General features: G+C 43.0%; 1 protein-coding gene across 1 annotated transcript in view; it reads left to right on the top strand.

The window, feature by feature from the left end:
* lactb2 (lactamase, beta 2) overlaps positions 1-26,322 on the top strand; it is a 100,685-nt gene that overhangs the window by 13,218 nt on the left and 61,145 nt on the right. The window contains exons 2-3 of the mRNA XM_084319814.1: positions 13,981-14,141; positions 20,860-20,983. Of these exons, the coding sequence (XP_084175940.1) occupies positions 13,981-14,141; positions 20,860-20,983 (285 nt within the window). The remainder of the gene's footprint in view (positions 1-13,980; positions 14,142-20,859; positions 20,984-26,322) is intronic.

The raw sequence follows: 26,322 nt of genomic DNA, 5'->3' as shown, positions 1-26,322 counted from the left end.
TTTCCCCCGATCTATACCCCATTCAACCTGTTTCTGTCGGTCATGCTTGACCAGAAAAAGCGATAAACGCTAAAAGAACCAGCTGACTGGTCAAAGTTTAAAAAAAAAAAATCATCTGCATAGCGCGACCTGTGTAACGTTAAGTAACTTGTGTTCCGCGGGGAAAGACTGTTCCATTTGTAACACAACTCCAAAGAATAACATCCAAATCCGATCCCGATGCGCATTTCCTTCATTCCACAGCGCTGAGCGCGCAACATATTTCATTGATAGATCTGGCCAGAGCCTATACTCACAAACGTTCCAGTGCTGTCTTCGCAATGATTTTAATCCAAACGCCCATTCAAAACTTGTATTATGAAATAATTCTGGGATGTCTGACTATTTCCCTATGCATTGGTGCGAGTTCAGCTGACAGTCCATAGAGTCCATGACATAAGTTTCATGTATCAATTTGAAACAAGCCTCTTGACTGTTGGAATTGGGGATGTTAAAAATAAAATAGCTAATAATATTATTCAATATTAGACATTCATTGATCCAGAGGCAACCGGCTATTCGTCTGCTATTTGTAGATATATCAAGACAACAACACAACTTGCCCTCAGGGACAATCATATTTAATCTATTTAGATAGAGTACGTAATGTATGTATTATTTACAGATAATTGAAGGTACCTCAAAACATGAAACCAAGCCATGTCACACATTGTGTGTGTGTGTGTGTGTGTGTGTTGTCACTGTGCTCCTAAATTTCTTTGTGTGCTCCTAAATTTGTATTTAGATTTTATTTATTAACATTTTATTTAGGAGCACATGTGCTCCTTGGGAAAAAGGTTAGCGTAGAGCCCTATATATGGAGACATTAACATTACGTTATCAAACATAGGGACGAAGACTGTAAAAAAAAGTGTCAACAATGTTTTATAATCTTTATGTTAATTTTCATTATAAAAATGTTGTGCCCCCGAAATACAAAAAAAGCCCCCGAAAATCTATTAAGGGGGGCAAAAAAAGCCATTGAATTTTTTTTTTTTGTTCTAACCCTGCACAGCATCGAACATCCTGCAAACTACCTGGCGTTCTATCGCCCACTTCTAAGCCAAACCGAGAAATGCGGCTACGGAAAAGTACTGGCGTCGCCGTGTCGGCCAATCAGAGAGCGTCTCCGAGAAATGCGGCTACGGAAATTATAGATGCTGCTTGCTTAGATCGCTTTAAAACGCGCCCGGCTTCCATCATAATACATCATATTTCAACGCACAGCACGTTACGCACTGATTGGCTGCGACGGATACAGCGATGAAACCAGTGCACGGCGTGCACGCCCACTGTAAGCGCTATTGCGTCTAGCCCGAGAGAAATGCGGCTACGGCTAGCCCGAGAGAAATGCGGCTACGGAACGTATTCTCTATCAGACAGTCACTTCCTGTTCATGAAAACAATTATTTATATTTGATATATTAACGTTATATTGTGCATTGGAAACACAAACATACTTAAAATGAGTAAATATTATTCATTTTAAACATGTTTATATTATTTATAGGGCTATAAAAAAAATATATATATATATATTTCTTCTTCTTCTCTCTTTTAACACTTTAATCGCCATGGGTTAAATTCATAATTTACCATCCCTCGCCAGCTCTATTTGTCTATGGAGAAGTTCCCCTTCTTTGCAGGGCTATATCTTTTTAAATTCTATTGCTAAATTGCCATTATTATGGCCCATTCAATGTCCTATATGTATTGTTCAGGGTGTAGCAACGTTAAACTTTTTCATTCACATATTCATACTAAAATATGGTCTAAAGTATAAGTATGTTTTTATCGTTTTCTGCAGCTTTCTTCAGAACGTGATTTATAGCCCTGAATGCATTATATTGATGATCAAATACAGTTTGGTAGGAATCTGTGCGAGATAAAAAAATTTCAACTGGACGTGGTTCTAGAAGTTTCTACGCATCATCTGATGATGACCGGATGGGCGGGGGATCGTTTATAATTCCGTGGGCAGCGTTAGATGATTCATCCAGAGTGGGTCATATGTTCATCATAGCAGTTTATATAGAACACGTTAGAATATAACGCTGAATCTTACCGTGGCTTCCTCGCGCCGCTGGCAGATGAGCGTGGAACAGAATTCTTTCTATTATGGGATGGAGAAATGCCCGATCCATTTCCAGGTTGTATAATAGTATATACGTCCAAATCATGTTGTTGTTTCGAGTTATTTGCACCGATCGATGTTCACTGTGTCAATACGGAGTCTCTCTAACGATAGCGAGTGCCCGGACCACATATGGATGAGCACTACCGGTTCAAAGGTTAATTTCCGTTTGGCGATCGGCCACCAGATGGCGCTCTTCAACCGCTAGAGAGTTGAGTGGAGCTTTGCAGTGTGTCTCAGGGCTCCGGAAAGGAAATATGATTTCGATGACAGATTTTTTAAATATTGACATCAAAGACGAGTTACGGCGTCTTCGGCAGAATGAGCATGGCTAGGAATGACGTGTAATCTCGTTCCCGGCGATCATAGTGTTAACAGGGAGGGCGGCGTTCTAGCGCCCCCATTGACCAGCCGCCACTGGCCATAGTATTGTATCCATAGCTATAATATAGAATATAGTTATAGCTCTACAAACAAGGTGACACACTCCTATCTTTTTCCCCCTTTCTTTTTCCATCTGTCCCCCATCCCAATGTTAGTCGTTATGCCAATTCCCAATCCCCTACCTGGTCGTTGCGTGCTCTGCCCCCTACCGTCAGTCTGGGAGGGCGGAGACTACCACATGCTTCCTCCGACACATGTGTAGCCAATCCCCACTTCTTTTCACCTGGCAGTGCGGACTCTCACTAGGGGAGTGTAACGTGTGGAAGGAGCACACTACCTCTCCCAGGAGCCGACCTTGCTGTGCAGGCGCCCCGACCGATCTGTAGGAGTCGCTGTTTTACAATGACCAGGACCCACCCTCGCCGGCTTTCCCACCTGCTAACACTGCCAATTGTGTTAGTGTGGACCATAGCTGTCAACCCTCCCGTTTTTCCCGGGATTCTCCTGTTTTTTCAACCTTCTTCACGCCCTGTTCACGGTTCACGGAATTGGCACGTATTTTGTACTTATTAATTTTTACAAAATGGCTGCAATTCCCCTCCGTGACGACAGGTGGCAGCAGTGTAGATTAGAACGTTATCACAGGAAGTCAGACCGTTGCGACCCGAAGAAGAATAAGAACAGCGACCGGATGAAGCTCAGAGCTCAGGGGAGAGACTGATGCACCGATGGTGTCAAATCAACTTAGCCAGTGTCTCTTGATTGCCCACTCTGTGGCTTTTGTCTCTGGAACAAAAGGTTTGCAAATCTTCTGTGGATAAAACAATACAAAGTTACTGTATGTGATGCAGGAATGTGTAAATGTGTTGGTGAACAGCCGTTTGCTCTGCGCCTCCCCTGTCGTCCCCTAAGGTTCACGCGTCCCCTCCTCCCATTCCTCCACGGACGCCTTCACTGACCCAATTTCCTGAATGCGATTTATAAATATAAATTGATCCGTTTTAAAAGTTGTCGTGAATTGTGTTGTGGAATAAAAAGTCGTCATAAACCCTTGAAATGCATGAAATAAATATGGCTTTGGATACAGAGTCATTCAGTCAAAAGTGATTTATTTATCATATTCTGCAGAATACAAAATGGTGACAAGTCAAAGCAGAGCACACAAAATGCTCTACCCGAGTTGCACACTTGAATGAACATTTGAATACAGTTTATATAGGGTAAAAGTGGGCATGGTAACATGATAGTGTTTTGATCCAATCACATAGATGACAGCGGTCATCCAATCCAATACATGCACGTTAAAGAAGTCCCATCTAAGGGGAGCAGTGGTGTAATGTTTACACAGGGCCAATACAGGGGGGTACAAGTGTGTCATGTCATCTTGAGGTCATGATGACAAGGCCAGTGATAAATAGTGGTATGATTCTGAGGGGCAGACAGGGTTTATAGAAATGGCTTTGGGGACATGATAACACGAAGGTGGGGGCAGTCAGCAGTGTACGATTTGGGGCCAGTCAGCTTGTGCAAACAATGGCTTGTTTGCATAAGTGAACCTTTGCACTAGGTTTTGGGACAGACAGAGTGTTTATGGTCTGAAATGGAATATATCTAATTGTGAATTTTGTACATTATACATGAGATATCATACATAAATAATTTTCCCTCACAATTGTCATGGTATGACAAATACAGTTACTGGTAACTCGCAGGCATTGCAGAGATATTGAGGAAAAACACAAAATCGCATTGGCTTTTTTTCTATCTCACTTTTCTCTGTAGACACACACACTGTTCCAAAAATGATATTCCCACTGCTAAATTAATGACCATAGGTATTTTTTATAGCTTTAACGAGTTGTAGTATTAATATGTAGCCTACAGTGATGAAGGTATAAAGACACTATGGTAATACATTGATTGATTGCTAAATTTAACAGATTGCAGAATGGGTACAATACAGTATTGCGCAATACACAATTGTTATGGGGATGCAGACCAGAGAAGGACTTCCCCCATTTTCAATTCATAACATTTACAGTCAAATCAAATACATTTACAGATTACAACCTTTATTTAATGGTTAATATTTTGATCAAATGTAATTTACTGTATTTTTATAGCATTTACACTTTATAATATTTTATTTTCAGCTTTTATAGTTTCACAAACACACATCAAGACAAATCACAAACACAAAGAAAAAAGAAATAAAAAGAACACAAACAGTATGTTGCCAGACACTGTCACATCAATGAACAAACATACACCATGTCATATGCTATACACTAAGGACGCAAGGGGCTGATTCTCTGACATATATACACACATTACATATATACACATACACATATATATATATACACCAGCATAGACGCCTGCGCAATAGAGCACGCGGAGCGGGTGCTCTACGACTATTGAACATGGGGGGGCAAACGCTGGTTTTGCTCCCCCACTTTTTGATCATATGAAAAATATGATATACCCCCCCCCCCATATATAAATCTAACCATAACTAAGTAATTTCAATCAAATTAATAATACGCAATGACACTTAATAGCAAGTTTTTAAGTTTCCAAAGATTGTGTGACCCCCCACTTTAATGGTTTGATCCAGTGCCCACGGGCCACGGTTTGTCGGCATGACGTATACGACATGTTGGGGGAGGCGGCTTTTTCGAAAGCCCTTGAAAAATTCAGGCTGGATATTGGATAACATTGTGACTGGATTATTCTTCGGCGTTTACATCAAAATGGAGCAAATCATCATGTAAGTCGAACACTGTGACTGTATACTAAATGCGCAAACAGATTGAAACTGAATATTTCTCGTATGGTGAGCCTCGGCGCTGCTGCGCTGCACAGAGTGAATCCAGAGATACGGGATGGTGCGCAGGCGCTGTGATCACCCAACGGCGGAAATAATGCCGCTTTGAGCAGTTTATAAAAAAATATTAAAAATATTTATTAGCAACGCCGAGCTTTCAAACCATCCCGTATCTCTGTGCGAACCCCTCGTGCAACTGTGAGCACCTTTGTAATGTCTCTGTGATACTTGTATAACGAACGGTTCGGCCAGAACCAGTCCTTCATGGTAAATCTAGGTTGGTTTCCCATTGAGGAGCAAGTGACTGTGGATTCACTCGGTGCAGCACAGTCACGAAAGGGGACCCTGATGTAAACAAGACAAACGTCTTTCTCTGGTCTGCATCGCCTTAACAATTGTGTGTATTGAGCCGTACTGTATTGTACCCATTCTGCAATCTGTTAAATAAAGTTTTCATTCATTCATTCAGCCGCCGCGCTCACTGGGGCTATTGATAGCGTCAATTAGTTGTTGTTGTTGTTGGTACTGCGCTGCGGATGTGAACGGGGCCGGAGGGGCTTTGGGAGGATGGGAAAGTTATTATTATTATTATTATAATAGTAATTGGCTATCATACGTGCCTAGCTAGCGTTAGCTAAAAGAGCCCTCGCAGTGAAGTTATTATTATTATAGCTATCATACTGCAATATAAACTGAGTTTTATAGTGAAAAGAGCAGCTTTATTTTGGTCAAGATTGAAGGCTCTATATTGCAGGAAATTGCACATACAGGTGTTCATTAAATGTTAAAAAATCTGCCGTGGAGGGGGTCGTGCCGGACCCCCTCCAAACCACCCCTTGCACAAAAAAAAAACAAAAAAAAGAATACAAAAAAATCTTGCACCCCCACTTTCAACTATAACTAGGCGGCCATGTACACCAGTGCCGCCAATAGATAAAAAAAATTAACTAATCAATCTCACAATTTTCTGTAATCAATCTAGATTAATCTAGATTAAAAACAGCATTTTTCTACATAAAACCGAAGCTTGTAACAGATATTTACTGGAATTAATGTAAAATCAACACAAAGAAAGTATATTTAGATTCAAAGACTATTTTAATAGCTTTCTTTGAATACAGTTTCTCTCCTGTGAAATACAAATGTTCAACAAAACCATCATTTACATAGCATTTTACACTTAAAGTAGGAAAAGTTGGGGTTTTTCATGAACAATATTACATCGTCCGCATATAAACAAATTTTTTGTTGTGTGCCCTTGATTACGATAGGTTCTATGGATTGGGATTGTCTTATATATTGTGCTAAAGGCTCTAATGATAGATTGAACAGTCCGGGACTAAGAGGACAACCCTGTCTGGCAGAGCGTGATACCGGAAATATTTCAGAGATGATTGTGCCTGTTGTAATCATGGCCGATGGGTCTTTGTATAATACTTTAATCATATCGATGAATCCTTTTCCTAACCCCATCCTTTCTAGCACTGCCCACAGATACGACCATTCCAGCCTGTCAAAGGCCTTCATAGCATCCAGGGACAGCATCGCCTTAGGTATGGTGTCCTCCTTGTCGGCATCAAGTACGTGCAGTATACGTCTTATGTTCTCAGTGATCAGGCGGCCTCCTATGAAGCCAGTTTGGTCCGGGTGAACTAAAGACGTCATATGCTTTTGTAATCTGATGGCTAATACCTTAGAGTACAGTTTGATATCTGTTCCGAGGAGGCTTACAGGTCTATAACTACCGCACTCGTTGGGGTCTTTGTCTTTTTTAAGGAGGACTGTTATGAGTGCAATATTGTCAATTTTATGGAAGTTCCCCTCCTTGACTGAGTATAAGATCATATTTAGTAATAAGGGGCCAATTATGTCCCAACAAGAAAGGTACATTTCTGATGGGAAACTGTCTCTTCCTGGAGCCTTACCACTTTTCATTGCGGTTATGGCCTTCTTGAGTTCCTCTAGTGTGATCGGTATTTCTAACTGTTTAGCGTCATCCTCTGAAAGTTTAGGGAGAATAATTTGGTTAAGAAATGTGTCCATTTTGTTTTGATCGAAGGTCATTTCTGATTTATATAAATCGGAGTAGAATACTTTGAATGTATCGTTTATTTTTACAGGATCTGTTACAAGTACTTGTTGTGCTCTAATGGTAGTTATATCTGCAAATGTTGCATTAATTCTTAATCGCATGGCTAATAGGTGGCTGGGTTTGGAACCATGGGAGTACTGCTGTTGTCTTGTACTGCGTATTTGTATTTCCGATTGTTGTCTGTATATGTCATTGATCTCTATTTTTAGTACGTTAACTTGATTTTCTAGTCGAGTTGAGTTGTTGTATTTCAGAGAATTAAATAACGTTGAGTAAAGCGTTTCCAGCTCATCCAGTTTTGTGCTTTGATTCTTGCGCATTTTGGAGGAAAAGCTATCCGTGAAGTCTTTGATCATTCCCTTTACCGACATCCATATTATTCTGGGGTCTTGCACCGAGTTTGCATTCTCCCGTTGGAATACTATAAGAGCTTCTTTGAGTTGTGTAATGAATTCCTTGTTGTTAAGCAGCAACGAGTTAAATCGCCATCTTGGGGCTCGGGAGGATAGTATACCAAATGTACCTTTAAGGAGTAAATAACAGTGATCTGATAGTGCGTTGGGTATCATTTCCACTTCATAATTATCAAATAGTCTCTGTGATGCAAAGACATAATCTATTCTGGATAGTGTCTTATGTCTCGCAGATCGACAAGAGTACTTTCGGGTCGTGGGATTAAGTAACCGCCATAAGTCCTTTACACCTGTAATCTTTGACCAATCCTTTAATGCCTTCGATGAATTCTTTTGTTCGCTGGAAAAGGCGAGGTAAGATTTGTCTATCCTTGGGTTCCAGATGGCATTAAAATCTGCTCCTATTATAAATGAGTAATCGGGAATGTCTAACATTGCATTGGTTAGTGTAGTGAAGAAATCTTCTTCGTACAAATTTGGGGCGTATACCGCTATCAACGCTATTTTCCTGTTTTTATGTTCAATCTTAGCTATAGTTATCCGACCTTCTACATCAGACCATACTCCCTTTAGTACAATATTCAACTTACGTTTAACGACTATTGCTACACCCCGAGTTCTCGTACCAATAGAGGAGTGACTGATATTATGGTATATGTTGTCCGCTAATTTACCTATGTCTTTCCCTAGAATGTGTGTTTCACTTAGCAGAGCAATGTCCACATGTTCTTTTTTCATCAGTGTGAGCACGCTTTTGCGTTTGAGTTGGTTATTTATTCCCCCGGTGTTCCATATCATTATATTCAAACTAGCCATAGTCTATACATGTTGCATTGTAATTTTTGGTAATGCTTCTAGAGTGCGAGGCAATAATAGATATACATCCCACTAGTGAGGTCCCGTTGAGAGCCGAGCTTAAAAACATACATATATACAAATAAAAATCCCCTACCCTTCCCTCCCACCGAGAGTCATACAGGATTGTGTTCCATGAACACGACCTTTGCGTATGACTCTCTCCCTTGCACCACCGGATATCCCAGAATGATCCAATTATCCTTAACATTCCTATGTATACCATAGGATCTAACACTCTAAATTCTACCATAAGTAGAATGTCGACTGTGGCTTGGCCACTTACCCGTAAAAAATAAATGAATAAAAATTTAAATGAGATAAACTAAAAATAAAGACCAAAAATAAGCTTCAATTGTCATGCCTTAATCACTTACATTTTATATGAACTTGTAATTTATAGTAATTTATAGTAACCCATGAATAATATGAAGGTATTGAACTGAAGAGAGAGCCTCAATAAATCAGAGAGAGCGGATGAAAAAAAAAAAAAAAAAAAACAACAAGTAAAAAGGAAGAGAACATTAACTTAGATCTTAAAAGAGCATTGCTATGCTTAAACATCTAAAGTATTAATTGGAGAAGTAGTGAAATTATTTCCCATTAATAAAAAACAATTTTTAAATACGTATACGCAGCATTTCCCCCGACCGGGGTGGGCGATGATCGTTGTGTAGAGTGATCTTTCAGCCGGCCGGCTATGATGGCTCTGTGGTTCTGCATCTAGATAGCTGTTGATTATTCCCCCGAGGGGCTTCTGGTAGAATGAATGACCACGTATTGCTGATATTCCAGAATGCTCCATATATCAAAGAATGCTTCGATGTTCTAGATTAATCCAATATGTCATTTTTACATTGTCTGAATGTTCCAGTATGTTCTGGAGTGTTCCAATCTTAAATCCAATATGTCCGCAATAATATACACGTCGGGGAAAGCATTCAAAAACTCTGAGCACGTAGGTCTCTCTGTCCCAAATCCTCGGTTATTAAAGGTTGTACTATATGGTGACCTTGCATAACTGAGATTTAAAAGGCCATTTATACACTATTCTGCTCCTGTTCAGACAGGAATTTGGCTGCCTCTTCAGGCGAGTTGAGGAGAACCTTTGCTCCTTGTTTGTCGACGACGCGAAGTATTGCAGGGTATATTAGTAGGGGTCTGTATTTCCCCAAGTATAGTTGAGACATCACCGTCTTGAACTTGGCACGCAGTTCCACTACTTCACGACAATAATCTTCAAAGCAGTGTATTGGTACCTCCATGTGTTTCAGATTGCCTTTCATCCTGCGAGTTTCACGCATAATCATTTCTTTTATTCTGACTTGGCGCAGTATAACTAATATCACTCTGGGCTTAGCGTTATTGCCAATGGAGCGGGGACCCAATCTGAAGCACTCATCCACCTCCGGTATTTTAGGAAGGATTCCTGTTCCCAAGATTTTCTGTAATTCTGTGGCAAACTCTTCAGGGTTTTCACATCTCACTGATTCGTCCAGACCGACAATACGAATATTCAGCCTGCGTTTTTGATATTCCATCTCGAATATTTTGGCTTTCTGTTCTTTATTGATTCGCGTGAGCTCCACCGTTATTTCGCTGAGCTCCGTCTTGATTTCATTGTAGTTCCCCTTCATCTCAGCAGTTAGGTTAACTGTGTTAGCCTCTACTTCCTTGTAGATGTGAGTGAAATTGATTTCGTGGGCTTCCACTACTTTCTCCAGAGCCTCGGTGCGTTTATTCTGTGCGTCGGCGTCCGCTCTCAGCGCATCAATTTTGCCTTCAATAGATTCTTTAATAGCATCTACTTTTTGAGTTATTATCTTCTCCGATTGGAGGATCATTTCCTCCATTCTCTTCTCCATTGTCTTCCCCATTTCCTCCATTTTCCGGATGATATATTCGGTATCTGCGGAGGTCTTTGATGGGGTTGAACTTGAAGCGGCCTCTGTCAAGTCAATATTTTCTGCTGTCCGCTGTACGTATCCTGGGTCCCGCGGCGGGACCTCTTCGACTGGTTTTGGGTCTTTCTTTGGGTCTTTCTTTGGTGGCATCTCGATTCTTTTGGTCAATATAGTTAGTTGATAGTCTCAGTTGATATATGCGTCAAGTTTTAAACGCATTAATGGTATATAAATATGTTTTTAAAACGAAAAAAAAATAACGGGTGAGCAGCTGTGTCACATGCGACCTACTCCATTCTAAAGCTAAACCGGAAGTCCTCATCTGCTCAAGTTGATTGAGGACTTTAGTGATTTATCGGGATTTAAGATAAATTGGCCGAAGTCGGCTTTCCTTCCACTTAACACCCCTGCAAAAAAAGATACAACCCTCCCAGGACAGATACCGATGGTAAAACATTTCAGATGCTTGGGAGTGGAAATATTCCCTACCATAAGACAAACGGTGAAGCACAACTACACAAAAATCCAAAACAAAATCAAAGACGACCTTGATAGATGGGCAAAACTTAAGAACACAGTACAAGCACGGATATCAATAGTTAAGATGGATGTACTACCTAAAATCAACTTCTTCTGTTCAATGCTACCGTTACCCCCTCCAGAGGGTTACTGGAAAAGATTACACTCCTCCACATACAAATTTATTTGGAATAACAAACCACCACGTATAAAAAGATCCACCGCACAGAGAAATAAAGCAGATGGTGGCATGGCATTTCCAGATTTTTTCCTATATTTTAAGGCGTACTCATTAAGTCCATTGACAACATGGTTTGACTCCCAAGCATTAGCATCTTGGAGAAAAATAGAAGAAAACATAGTAGCCCCACATAGACTGAAGGACATAGCATACACTAAACTACCAATCAAGCACTGTGAACGAAAATTTGGCCCCATAATTACTCATGCGATCCGGATATGGCGTGAATCACAAAAAAAAAATCCTAACCCACAAGAATGGCACAATCATACTCCCTTATTCAATAACAATGCTCTCTTAATTGGAAAACGACCTATAAGATTCCCTATATGGGAAGAGCAAGGCATACACTCATTAGGGGATGTCTTTAACAAACAGGGTTTTTGTAGTGATAAAGAAATACGCAAAAAATTTAATCTCACCAAGTCCACATGGCTTTTTCACAAACAGTTAGAGCTATGTTTGAAGTCTCACGGTGTTCCATTAGACAGACCAATTGAACACCACAGATACCACAAATTCTTCTACTCAAGAGAGACATCGAGAGGTTTTGTTTCAGAATTTTATCATCAATTACTAACGTCCTCGTATGAAACCCTCCAACTTGACTCTGTCTGGAGGAGGGATATACCAGACCTGGAAAATGACTTTGATTGGCAAGGAGCCTTGGCAAATGTCCGACTTACATCAAGGAACCCGGATCATCAACAAATCAATCTTAACTATATTCACAGGACATACTTGACTCCTATAAGACTGTGCCGAATGGGGCTCAAACAAGATTCCAAATGCACCCAATGTACAAATGGGGACGAAGGGACATTTATGCACATGTATTGGGACTGCTCACCAGTTAAGGCATTCTGGAAAGATGTGACCCAACAAATATCAAAACTTGTATCTTGGAATATACCTGTACACCCCTCGGTATTGCTGTTGAATGATGTTTTTGAGTTTGCAGTGAATCCACAGCTAAAGAGATTGGTTTTATCGGGTATCACAGTAGCCAAAAAGCTGATCGCATCACGCTGGTTTCAACCGGAAAAAATGTGCCGTAAAGTTTGGTTTCTTACATATCTCGATGTAATTTACCATGAAATATCTACAGCAAGAATTCTGGGTCTCAATGAATCCAAAATGTCAATGTGGTTAGAAGTGGTGGAGAGAATAAAAGCTAGCTTATAATGGTAGTGTCTGGTTAGGTGCGAGGGATAGTGGAGGTACTTCTCAAGGTGGGGTCCGGGAGGGGGGGGTTCGAGCTGAGCATATGTATGTAGGTTTTTTTTTTTAGATAACAGGTATTATGGGTATATCTTATATAAAACAACTAACCAAAAGGTGATCACATTGGATGTGCCCTGACAATTAATGCTTGTATATCTTATCGTGTGTTGTCATGTTTGTTTATATGTTTGTTTAAAAAAGAATAAAAAAATAAAATACAAAAGTAGGAAAAGTTTACCCTACAACGAATGGCTGGGTACATACAGGTTTTGACCAGCAGATGGCAGTGACGAGGCAGCTCCATTGGGAGGGGGCGGGCCGGGTGGGACGGCGGGGCCGAGGGGGCGGGGAAGGGGCGGGGCTAAAATGTACACGTTTTGTCTCCTGCCAATGTTGACAGCTATGGTGTGGACTAGGGCTGACCTTCGATTTTTTTTGGAATTCGAAGCTTCGGGGCCGAGATTCGATTTTAATTCGAAGCTTCAAGATTTTTTTTTTATTAATATATATATATATATTTTTTTTTTAATATATTTTTTTATTTTATGTTGTGGGACTTGTACAGCACTTTGTTCAACTTTGTCAGTGCTGTAAAGTTTAAACCTTTTTAAATCTTAGACAAACTAAACACTTTGCTTCCATGAAAAATTGTAAGCAGTCATTTGAGGCTTTATAAAAGCAGCACAATGAACACAAATCTGTCAGTGCCGAGTCCGACCTCATCTTAAATAACAAACAGCATTGATTGTTGTAATTAACAAAGAGAGGCAGAGTTGATTTTGCAAAAAAAAAAAGTAAAAAACAATACAAAAATAGATATATATTTTTTTTACATAATCGAATTTTATTTTCATATTCGAATCCCATGCCCATCGAACGAAGCTTCGAAGTATTTAAGACAGCCCTAGTGTGGACGGTCGGCCAAGCCGGAGGCACCACAGCTGGATTCGATCCCACTGTCTCTGTGGTGGTAGACAGACGCTTAGTCCGCTGCGCTACCCGGCCGCCCACTCCTATCTTTTAAAGCATGGCCTTGCTATGACGGGCTCCGTCTAATAGCTGGCGCCGAATGAGTTAAGAAGAACATCCACAGGGGTGCCAGGGTGGCACACCACGTTACTGCACTGCAGACCTACGTGGTTGACCCGGGTTTGTCTCCCGAACCCTACGTACATTTGCCGCATGTCTTTCCCCCCATATCTTCAACTGTCCTTCCTCTCTCTGCTCTCCGTCGGCCATGTCTGACCTGAAAAAGCTGTAAAAATGCTAAAAATAAATCTGTAGAAAAAAAAGAAGAACATCCATATGACTTTGTGTCAATATTTTGTGACTTTCTGCAAAAACACAGGCGCGTGTTGATAGACACGGGGGAGCCTGCCGTGCCGGAGTATATCAGCAGTCTGCAACAAGCCCTGCGCCAGTTCAACACTGCTATCCAGGAGATCGTAGTGACACACTGGCACCAGGACCATACAGGCGGAGTGACAGACATCTGCAGGGACATCACCGGTGAGGGACATGCTTTGCTGCGTGACAAAAAAACCTGGACAATTTGTTTTTAACCCTTTCACTTCCACACTACAGAAGGTTAACCTTTCACTACCACACTACAGACGGTTTACAGTATAGTCAGGTTTTGGTCGTTATTTCTTTTATTCGCTATTTCCATTGATTATCCATCCAGGGAGCCTGATGTTATCATTGGGAATGGGTCTGTGATCGCAAACATCCAATACTGCCGCCTTGCGGCCGGTATTGCACATCCTTTTAAACTCTCTGGCTTGGGCTGTGCGTCGATCTAAAGTGTCTGGGCGGGGTTTTCCGAGGGAGGCGTCGGTGAAAAATGTGACGTGAGACGCTGTAGGCCTGCCGCGATAAGCAATAAATCGATTAATTGCTGCGATAATTAAAATGAATGCAATGATTTTGACGGGCGCGATTAATTGCTATTTGCGCGTTTGTTTTAATGAGGCGGAACCAGTGCCGCTTGTCAGTCACTGTCCGTGTTGGGAGGCGGGCCGCTGACGTTACTAGAGTACAGCACGGGAGCTCCGTGGGGCAACGCCACAGCTTAACTACATTTCTCAATAGTGTGGCTCCTTTTAACCAAGTAGCATTATTTGTAGTGTAACGTTAGCTATTTTTAGACCCAAGTAGTTACTCGCTACTGCCCGGAGAAACTGGACTGCTAAATAAAGATGAAAGATAGAGCTTTGATTCTCATTCCATGCTAACAACATTAGCTAAACAAACGAAATACAACGTATAGCATAGCTACAAGTACAACACAGAATAACGTTAATACAATTACATGCATCATTGTTTACAATGAACAGGTGGGGCTAGTCAAAGGACTGGACACGGGGACAAGTTAAAAATGAATTAATTTATTATAACACTCCGGTAGTTTCGAGTCGTGCTGCAGTGCTTACGCACCACAGCTATTCTATTATATACTGCTTTGACGCTTCCTCCTCATCGTTGATTGCCTGTAGTAGCTGCATCTAACGTTAGTAGCTAACGTTAAAACTAACCTAAAGTTAGTTGTTCACCAACAATCTCAACATTTGTTATTAGCTCAAAAACAACCGGACGAGACAAGTTGTCGGCTCATATGTTCTGCTTAGGATAATCACAACAATACTTCCGGTCCGGTCGGTGGGCTTCAAAATAAAAGTCTAAAACCGGAAAAGACGGAGCGGTGGGCTTCAGAATAAAAGTTTTGGGAAATAAATTTCTCAAAAAAAATTATCTAACCGGTCGCAATAATATCGCTTATCGCGATATTTTCGGGGGCAATTAATCGCCCAGCAAAATTTGTTATCGTGGCAGGCCTAGCCGTAACCGTCCTCGGACGGAACCTCCAGAGCGTGTCGACAACACGCCCTGAGAGGGATGCCCATAGCACTCCAACCGTTGACTGGGAAGAGGAGTACTCTACTTCCAGTCTACAGCAAACCCCAGGCTGGTAGGGACCTGCCTGGTACGAGACCCGACGATCCACCTTGACCGCAAAGGACCAGAACGTCGTCGGGGCAGAATACACTTCGTAACCCCTGACGACGCAGAGGCCCCAGTGCGGCCTCCACGCACTTGGTGAAGATGCGGGGAGCCAGGGAAAACCGAACGGCAGCCTCTGGTACTCATACGCTAACCCTGCAAGGAAGCGTAGGTAAGCCCTAGGATGGAAGATCGGAGATGCGAATACGCATCCTACAGGTCTATGGAGGAGAACCAGACCCCCACCTGACAGTGTTCAACAGGTAGGAGACGATCCAAAAAATGCTGAACCTTCCCATGGGACAGGTCCAGCATGGGTCTGACACCCCCCCTCCCGATTTCTCAGGCACCAGAGAACACCGGGAGGAGAACGCCACGACGATGGCTTGCTTTGTCCACAGAGATTGGATCTCGTTGACCAGAGCTGTCACTGCTGGTGACCCTGACAATAGGGTCTGTACCAAACCCGAAAACGGGTGGGGTTGTGTAAACACAAGTCCCCGCCTCAGCGTTCTCGCCATCCACCTCGACATATGGTACTGCCGTAGTCATATGTGATGACATTCCCAACGCACCCGCCGCCATGTGGCGCAGGTCCGCCAGGAACTGTAGATAGTCGGCCCGGTCCCACCCGCTGTGCGTAGCCAACCCTGGACCCTTGCGAGCAGAGCGTTCCGTGGAGTCGGGTCGGAACCCGACACTACCCACGAGGCAATCGCACCCAAGGGGGGACCCCGACAGAAAGGGCCGGTTTGATACGGGGGAAGCTGACATCAATCCAGGTGACAGAAACCCCCCCACTGAACACCCCACCAGAACATGCTGAGGAGTTGTTCTGCAGCCGGACATGCAAGGCGTGAGGACCCCATGGGTTCCTACACACCGTAGCCCTGCAGTGATATTACTACCACCTAAATCACGCGCACCTCTTCATTTCAGACCACTGCCGATCTCACGGGAGTGGGAGATACCAACATGATACCTGGCCTGGCGAAGGCGAGGCCGGGGAAGCCCGCACTGTGTGCCTCAAAAGGTTTCGAGCCCCCCTGCTGACAACACTTATAGTTGACAGACGTAACACCAGGTTCAACCAACACAGCTTATGGTGTGGGAGCCGCTTGACAGCACAACATTCTCACGGACAGACCCAGGCTCAGCCATCAACTGGGTGTCAGCCCCTGTCCCCATGAGAAGCGAAAAGTGGGGCCGCCCACGCTTCAACGAAGGCACGCGGCCCGCAGCCAAAGGAAACAATCAGAGCCCCCTTTTTCCGCTGGTGTTGGGGGAGGGAGTGATCGGCCGCCAAGGCTGTCGGCCTTGTGGACACCTCTGGCGGGGGGAAAACATGGCCGCCTGTCGAGGGCCTCGTCATCGCCGCTGACGAGGCCATGCTCTCTCTTCTTCTGGCTGCGCGGTGTGAGGCGGTGTGGGGCCTAGGACAATACCGCCCGCGCTCCAGCAGAAGACCAAAATCCCCTGCGGAGAGGGGAACCCTGAGCAGTTATAGCTTGCGGCTAGGTCAAAGCTAATAACGTCAACAACCTCACGCGATGTGTCGACGTCGGCTGGCCCTCAAGGCCCCGCCACCAGACACCATTTTTTTGATAGAACAAAACAGCAATTCGAACACAGTTCTAATTTCTGCCAATTCCATACCGTGGCGGTACAGGCTTTAGCAGCCCACCAGCCACTCGCCAGGCCGACCCACCCATGGCGTCGGCCGGGCGGGGCACTGTTTCAATATGTCAAAAGCAAAGGACTGATGTTAACACGGAGCACCATTGGTGGTTGCAAACAGCAACCTCCACTGTGGTGTGCACCATGAAGGGGTTAAATGAATAAAATAACTAACACCACAAAATACTGTACAATGAGCAAGCCCATATACACAACGTTAAGGGGAGGCGGACCAGAGAGAACCAGTCCCGCATTCATTCATAATATTCACAACAGCACACCAGCCCTAGGCCTTAGCCCATTTACCAAAAAAAAGGTAAACAAAGCCCCCCCCGCACTACTCCCCCAATAGACACCGATTGACCGTCAGCATGAATGGTTGAGAGGAGAGAAAGCTGTAGCATAGACACACATTCTCGTAGCAGAGAGACAGAACAAACAGTAACCCACTACACTATTATAGCATAGCGTTCAACGCTACTATGGACAGAAAACAGTCAGCTGAGCCACAACACGGGCCGCCGCTAAGTCCCATCCTGCAGTAGTATAGCTCTACTGCCACCCGCCGAGCCTCAAGCATCAGCTTCCAGGTGGAAACACCGTTCAAAACCCCGCCGGGGCACAGGATTAACGCTACCTGGCTAGGCTACCTAGCCAGGCCTACCCTGTTGTCAACCCATTTACCCGTAAAAAGGGTAAAATAGGACTCAGCAAAACCCCCACATTAGCTACCGACTGACCTTCATTGATGAACCGGGCAAGAGGAGGGAAAAGCGGCCACATCCCACGGCGGAGACATTAGAACAGCGTAGCAGTAGTGTTAGCATTTAGCATTAGCATGTAGCTTAGTTGTTTAGCAGGACGCTTCCAGGACTGCTCGGAACCCGTCCACTGCAGTGAAACGTTCACCAAACCATCCCGCCCCTGGCGCCGACACACAACATGGTTGTGTAACAAAACAAACCAGCATTACTAACACCAACATCGATGCCTGTTGACACAGGGCTCACCTGTGTACAAGCCGGCTCGATAGCCAACCTTGCACGCTGCTCCTCGACTTGCTGCCACCAGACGAGGAAACATCAGAATAGGCCCGACGTGTCGCTGAATCATGCCCCGAAGATTCCAGGGGTAAGCAAACCTCCGGTAAGCTTTCAACATTACGCAATTTCTCTAATCTTTTCATAACAACTAGTTACATAAGGCGCACTGCGACCGTTATGATGGAAACGAAATAGAGGAAGAGTGTTTGGTGACCATGCCTAGTGTCTTATAGGCTACGCCTCCATAGGGGCGGGACCCGGCAGGTGATGGGCGTATTTGTTTTTCGTTAGTGGAGTACAGTAGGTACATGAGATGAGGTATATCTCGATAGGCTTAAGAGCGGGACGCGATGGCCAAGTACGATAATATAACGGGAATGTATGGATGACATTTTTTTTCATTTTCACAAATTGAACGATAGATACTCGATGTAAAATGGGCAATAGTATTATATCCATAGCTATTATATATAATATAGCTTGAGCCCTGCAAACACCGCCACGTATTCGTATACTTTAAAGCGCTGGCCTTTCAACAGTAACAGTAAACAGCGCCATCTGGCGCTGAATGAGTTAAGGCTGAGACCACTTATGGATTTATCTGCATGAAATCGATAAGTGGCGTCACTTATCGATTTTTTGCATGTTAAATTTTTTTTATTTAAATACTTTTTTCTTTTTTTTTATCAAATTTTTCTCTCCTTTTTTTCCGTATTTTCTCCCATCCCAATTTAGTCGTTATGCCAATTCCCTTCCTGGTCGTTGTGCAAATTTCTTCCCCCACTTGCCAGCCTAGGGAGGGTGTAACTGAGGGGTACAATTCCCTGACTGTATTACTAGATATGATACTTACTACCACTACCTTTGTACTTAATATTCGGCCACCCAGTACACGGCATAAATATATTATGATTAACACTGTCACGTAGATGAAACGGATCCAACACAAATGTACGAATTAGAAATAGGTCTTTATTTCTACACAGCGATGGTGTGTAGAGCAAGCACTTAATCAAATCAATCACATTTATGAATGGAAATTAGTATGCACTTTTATGGCAAGAGTATTCGTCGGTATATCAATAGAGAATGTCCAATCTCTGAAGGCGCAGGTGGTACATATACGACCTGGAATAGTTTAAGGAATAACAGCAATGATACTTTAATGATTATATACTGGACACACTAGGGGGGGTTAATCCGGTCGCTTGTAAGCCGACAGGAGTAGGAGGGGGGGGGGGGGTAGAATCCGGCTGCCTCATCCGGCCAAGGGTATCCCAGGTGAACCCACTGTAGTGCCGTTCAATGCGCCGGCGATCCTTGGACCACAGATGAAAGCAGGTGGACTCTTTGTGGGCCGGCGTCATCCGGTCCACGGAGGAGAGACGTGAAGCGACCTCGTCTTGCAGAGCGTCTCCTCACCTTGCGTCCTCTCCAGGGGGGGGGGGGTTCCAACACACGGCAGTGTCGGGGGTCTTTATCCATGGAATAATCAAAGTATACAAAGCATAATCCGTGCCTGGGAAGGCGGGCTGTCGTCGGTAGAATAATCCGGTATACAGGTCCACTCGCTCGTCGGCTCTGGGGCTCCTCGGGTGCAGCTTCACGTGGGATCAACCACCCTGGATAAGCAGCCAGTTCTCTGCCCGAAACGATGGGGTACTGACTACGGTAGTATTCTCACCGCACGAAGCACTATATATTAACAGACTATTATTAGCTTAATAGACTACGTCCAACTCGACGATATAGTGCCAAATATGACTATTCAAATATTAATATACACGATGTCTCAATACCGATGGTAGGCGAACTTGGCCTTACTCCCACACGTGGCGTCGCGGGGAGGCTTTACGTCTGTGACTCTATTGGAGGGTAAGAAACTGGACTGAAAAAGAAAGTCCTACTTTAGTAGCGCAGTATATATACGCACTATGAACAAATAGTCCCATTAGTGGTGCGGTAGTCAGATTCCTACGCGGAACTAGGACTTGTTCGTACATGTGGAGCGGTACGTTTGAACTGGGTCTGAGGGGTATGGCAGCCTGGCACCAAGGTCTCGACCAATAGTAGAATGGAGACTATTATGGGATGTTCAGTAGGCTAGAATGGATATTCAATGCATATTGTACAAGGAATATACAAGGGATATCAGGGAATATTAGAGAATATACAAATACAATTAAATATATATATATAAATAAATATATATATTCGGTTTAATCTGGCCCTTCACAACAGAGGGTATTGGGGAAATTCTATAGCCTGGTATCAGCATCAATAACTATACCTTGTTTTAGCCTGATAGCCTGATATCTGATACTACTGTATACCAGTATCGATAACTATACCTTGTTTTAGCCTGGTATCAGACAGATATCTGATACCAGTATTGCTGTATCCCTATTAATTTGTATTTATTGCATCATAAACAATTATTGATATCCATATAATATTTTATAGATGTTTGCCTTAAAATGTTACCAAGCAAACCTTTTCTCACGCAGGTTCTCGGGTACAAGTCAGCAAACTCCCTCGTGCCGCCCCGGGCCAGGAGAGGTTCTGCACCGACAGAGTGTATACTTATCTAAAAGACGGAGACATCATCGAGACGGAGGGGGCCACCTTGAAGTGAGTCCGTCGCCTTTAACACTATGGCCACGAGTTAACTCGGGTTTCGGTGCCATGCATTGAGGACCAGAGCCACGAGTTAACTTGTGGCAAGTTGTTATTGTTTTATTTTCCATATTAATAACCGGATCGACATCGCCCACCGACTCTGCAGGTCTACCCGCCTCTGTGGATTCGCGAGCATGCAATACCGGCCAGATCCTCTTAGGGGCGCCATCGCTCCACTGCAGTATCATTGTGGGCGAGTGGATTTAAAAAATTTTACCGTCTATGGGCGTTTCATTTTAGCCTGATCCCAAACAAACAGCCTGCACCGTTGATCACGGTTCGAAGCGCAGATTTCAGCCTGGAATAATGGGATTTATGATCAGCCAATGGACATATCGATCTACCAGATGCCGATGAATAATGGGGAAATGCTGCCGGGGATCACATGGGCTGACCCTCTTCACCCAAATTATAGCCGGATTGGAGCTTGTTGTAAAACGCAAGCAATCGATCTGTGAATGTGGCTACTTGCATGGACACTCTTATTGGTAATCAATAATACTAATCGGCGTCCCCCGCCGCCCCCATTTCATTCATAGATGCCCTGGAATAGTCCGGATGATAAGCAGTTTGTTTTATTTCATTTGTATTTATACAACAGAAATGCCGTTCAATATAACGTTATTAGCCTTTAGCCCTGTAACTAGCTTTCCATAAAAAATATAAGACGAACTGCGATAAAGCTTATATTCACGACGCTATAAAATGACAACCAACCGATGGATTTTTATTTTCTTTAAGCCATTATGAAGGGACAGTGTATGCACTCAAGTGACAATGAGAATGGACAGATAGCAATACTATAAAGTATAGATATAGCTATACAAAGACACATCGGTTTGTTGACAAACCTCTGTCCTCCAGCACCATATTAGACGGCGACGAACGGTCGTCAAAGTGTTAATGCTTATGTAGGGAGAAGCCTCTCTCAGACAGGACTGGGACCAGGAACACTTTCCAATCCAATCCAACCCACTTTATTTATAGAGCACATTTAAAAACAACAAAGTTGACCAAAGTGCTGTACAAGTCCCACAACATAAGATAAAAGATAAAAGCACACAATAAAAACATATATAATATGTCACATAAAAAAGGCAGATCTCTCAAACTATTTAAAAACCAAAAGCCAAAGCAAATAAATGAGTTTTGAGGCGTGATTTACTTACTTTGAAAGTGCAGTAAATGTGCAGGATTTGTCTTGGTGACATTGGTACAGATGTGTTCACAGTACAGACTCTTGACAGTATGACCTCTCAGGACAGTACATACAGTACTCTGACAGTACGACCTCTCAGGACAGTACATACAGTACTCTGACAGTGCATACAGTACGGTACTCTGACAGTACATACAGTACAGTGGCGGCTGCTGACCAAATTTTTTGGTGAAGCACAAATTATTATATTATATTTATAAAACATCCCCCAATGTGTGTGTCAGTAGTGGCTGGTGAGTTAAAAAATTGGGGAGGACGGGATAGATAAAAAAAAATGTAATAAAGAAGTACAGACACAGTGTGGTTATGAAGACAGCAGACAGACACTACAGTTAAAGACAACAGGCACTAGTAATAAATACCTTGGAGTAACTCTTGACACACACCTCACTTACACACATCACAACAATAGCTTAGTCAAGAAGGCAAATCAAAAACGATTTGTTTACAGCAAGATCAGACCATTTCTCATCCTCACTGTTTCAAACACATCTACATGCAATTTCATGCAAAAGGAGCTTATAAAATGCATGATAAATGTCCATCCTGGACTCACCACTGTCACTCACACTTCCCTGCTACAACCTTTCAGAACTACACAAAAAATCTAGCCACTAAGTTCTATTTTATGCTCAGAAATAACACTTCCCCAACACTCACAGCTTTACTGCCAAGACACAAAAGTCAAGAAGTATCACCACATCAATCCCACATGCACTCATTCCAGTACCGGCTTACACAAATAATTATGGACTAAGATCATTCTTCCACACAAACAGCAAAATCTAGAACGAGATCCCATTCCACATCGGAGCAATAACCTCCATCTCACACTTCAAACAGGCCTACAAACTACATCTAATGCTAGAAAACTTCTGCACTCAGTGTCATTTAGCACACACACACACACACACACACACACACACACACACACACGCATATAATAAACACAACGGCCACAGCGGGCCAACAAATCACAGCAGCTATTTACAATGCAATACACAAATATACAAAATAATGCTCAAAATATGCACACTTCCTACCTTATTTGTACATGAAGTCAATCCTCCGATCATTCTTTGTGAATTCTGCGATGACTTTGTCATAAAAGCCTCTTGCAATAATAATCCTTTTCTCTTCAAAAGTCATAATTGCATGCTTGACTTACAATCACTTATGATTATAGGTCTGGAGTCACCCCCAGTCTTATCACACACACACACACACACACACACACACACACACACACACACACACACACACACACACACACACACACACACACACACACACACACACTGTTAGTATCACAAACAGTACTGTATTTGCAAATCTGGTATGTCATAAATGTATAGATGTAGCAGTACTGTCTATCTGTATGTTGTGTGTGTCATATGATGAATTGAAAATGGAGGACCCTGATGGAAACAAGACGAAAGTCTTTCTCAGGTCTGCATCCTCTTAACAATTGTATGTATTGAGCTGTACTGTACTGTACCCATTCTGCAATCTGTTAATAAACTTTTCAATCAATCAATCAATCACACACACACACACACACTGACCACCCAGACTAACTAAAGTAACTCAACAAAGCAACCCACAAGTCCAGGGATTCACACTGGCACTGCAGTGATGGTGCAGTGATCTTATTTATTGTTATTATTCGTTTTAAATCTAAACCGTTTGGGATTGTTTTCCCCTTTTCAAATTTGGACCAAGCCGTATTATCATGCAGAGCAGCGGATATAACAGCAGATCTGATCCGTAGCTCGCACGTTTATCCCTTGCATGTTTTCGTCACACCAGGCTCGTGAAACGGACCCTCCGCGCGCGACAGCTTGGGATTTGTTGTCATTTCGCCTGGATGTACAGAATGCATCACCAGATCAATCTCACATGCACATCACTCAGCACTATAGGAAATGAACGACACAGACACGCACGTGCACACACACCACAGCGGACCAAAACAAATCGCTCGTTACTCACACGCGCTGGTCTCCTCCGTCGTAAGTCTGGTCTCCGTAAACTGGATGCTTGCAGACTGCAGAGGGGAATCCCTCGCGTCACGCACTCGCATAAGCCCATATATGGACCAAGTTGCCAACTAAGAAATGTCCGCAGTAGCACTCACTCACCAAAGCTGTGTGCTGCTCACATGAAGAGGAAGGCAGCACAGCGGTTCTTCCTCTGGGCGAACGTTTCGATGACTTTGGGAACAAAAATTGAGAGACAGGACAGGAGCTTACTAAACTACTAGCTTGCTAAGCTAGTAGCTAGCTACAAGTTAGCTTACACAGTCCAAGACGGCGCGTTCACGTCAACTACAACTACACTACTTCAACTGAGATAAAAAATATATATATATCATCAAACGATGCAGTGCACAATAAGTTCATGAAGTTCAACAATTGAATAAAGATCTTAAAATATGAATTATTCTATGTCAGCTTTCAAGGCTGACATTGCACACAGTCAAAACAGTCCAGCTGCACTTCCGTAGGTTTAGCTGGGGCCAATCTCTGATTGGATTTGAAGGTTGTCAACACAATGTGGCACGGCGTGAACCAATCAATCAAGTGCGCTGCACCTCACTACCCGCCTTTTTTAAACTCAAATACCCTATTTTGATTGGATAATTATATTCTTAGAGAGCTCAGAGCTGTCACTTGGACATTTTTGAAGAAAAGAAAATGCACTGGCATTGTTTTTTTCACAGAGGAAAACATTTCTAATAAAAAAATAATAATAATAATAATCAAAAAAAAATATATATAGATTAATATTTTTTTTTAAATTCTTTCTGTATATTACTAGTGAAGCACTGCCTCACTAGTAGTCATGCAATAACCTCCACTGATACAGTACTCTGACAGTACGACCTCTCAGGACAGTACATACAGTACTCTGACAGTACATACAGTACTCTGACAGTACGACCTCTCAGGAAAGTGCATTAGGGGTGGACGGTATGGTCTAAAATGTATATCACGGTATAATTTGAAGCATAGACGGTAACAGTATATATCACGGTATCATCGTTTTTGATAAAAAAAAATTAATTTAATTTTATATAATTTTTTTTTTTTTATAAAATATATATATTATATAATTAGACTTGTACTTGTATTATCTGCGAGACATCGCCACCACGCAACAAGCTCCACTGTCTGTGTGTACTCTAGTAGCCTCCAGCTACAGCCAGGATTCACCGGAGCTGCACCTGGACCTATACTCGAGTAGCCTCGAGCAGAGCTACGGCCAGGATTCTCCGGCGCTGCACCTGGACCCTATTGGTATAACGTAACGTTACTTAACTGTGCTCAGCAAGCCCTCAGCTCGAATACGCATCGAATCAGTGTTATAAGACATTGATATCAGGAGCTATCTGTAGCTACTGCTAGCCGGATATATAACGTTAATACAACGCCTCAGTGAATTATTTAGTTCAATGGGACATTTCGTTTTGAACGGTGAACTAACTTGCGCTAACTTGAGCTAACAGCTAACAGGTAGCATACACGTCTCTACTAGACTTTGTGGAGCGTTTGTTGATGTCAGGAGCTATCGGTAGCTGGCCGACTAGATACCGTTCGGTTAGACAATGCCTCATCATGTATTAAACTAAAAGTGAATAGTTGACTGGGTCATTTTGTAACGGTAGCTAAGCTAACATTAGCTCAGGGAGACGCCGCCGTCCTCCCGTGTCCCGTCCCACTAGACTACTAGACCCGTGTTTACATGCGTGCGGTAGGGGCTGGCACGCCCACTGCGCGAAGCCTCCTAAATAACTTTTTCCAGTTCGCACATATCTATTATCTATGACTAATTCTATCTATTTTTAGGGGCAAATGCGAGTGAAATAGTCGCGCTGTGGTTACATGACGTCATTGCTATTTTAGAGATGCTCTACCGGTTACACGGTATAGTCAAAATCCATACCGTAGAGCAAATTCATACCGTTTATACCGTATACCGTTTATACCGTCCACCCCTACAGTGCATACAGTACTCTGACAGTGCATACAGTACTCTGACAGTACGACCTCTCAGGACAGTGCATACAGTA

The sequence above is a fragment of the Notolepis coatsorum genome (genome assembly GCF_963971535.1).
Source record: "Notolepis coatsorum genome assembly, chromosome: 8".
Classification (NCBI taxonomy): domain Eukaryota; kingdom Metazoa; phylum Chordata; class Actinopteri; order Aulopiformes; family Paralepididae; genus Notolepis; species Notolepis coatsorum.
Note: the sequence above shows the minus strand (reverse complement) of the source record. Positions and strands in the feature narration are given on the sequence as shown.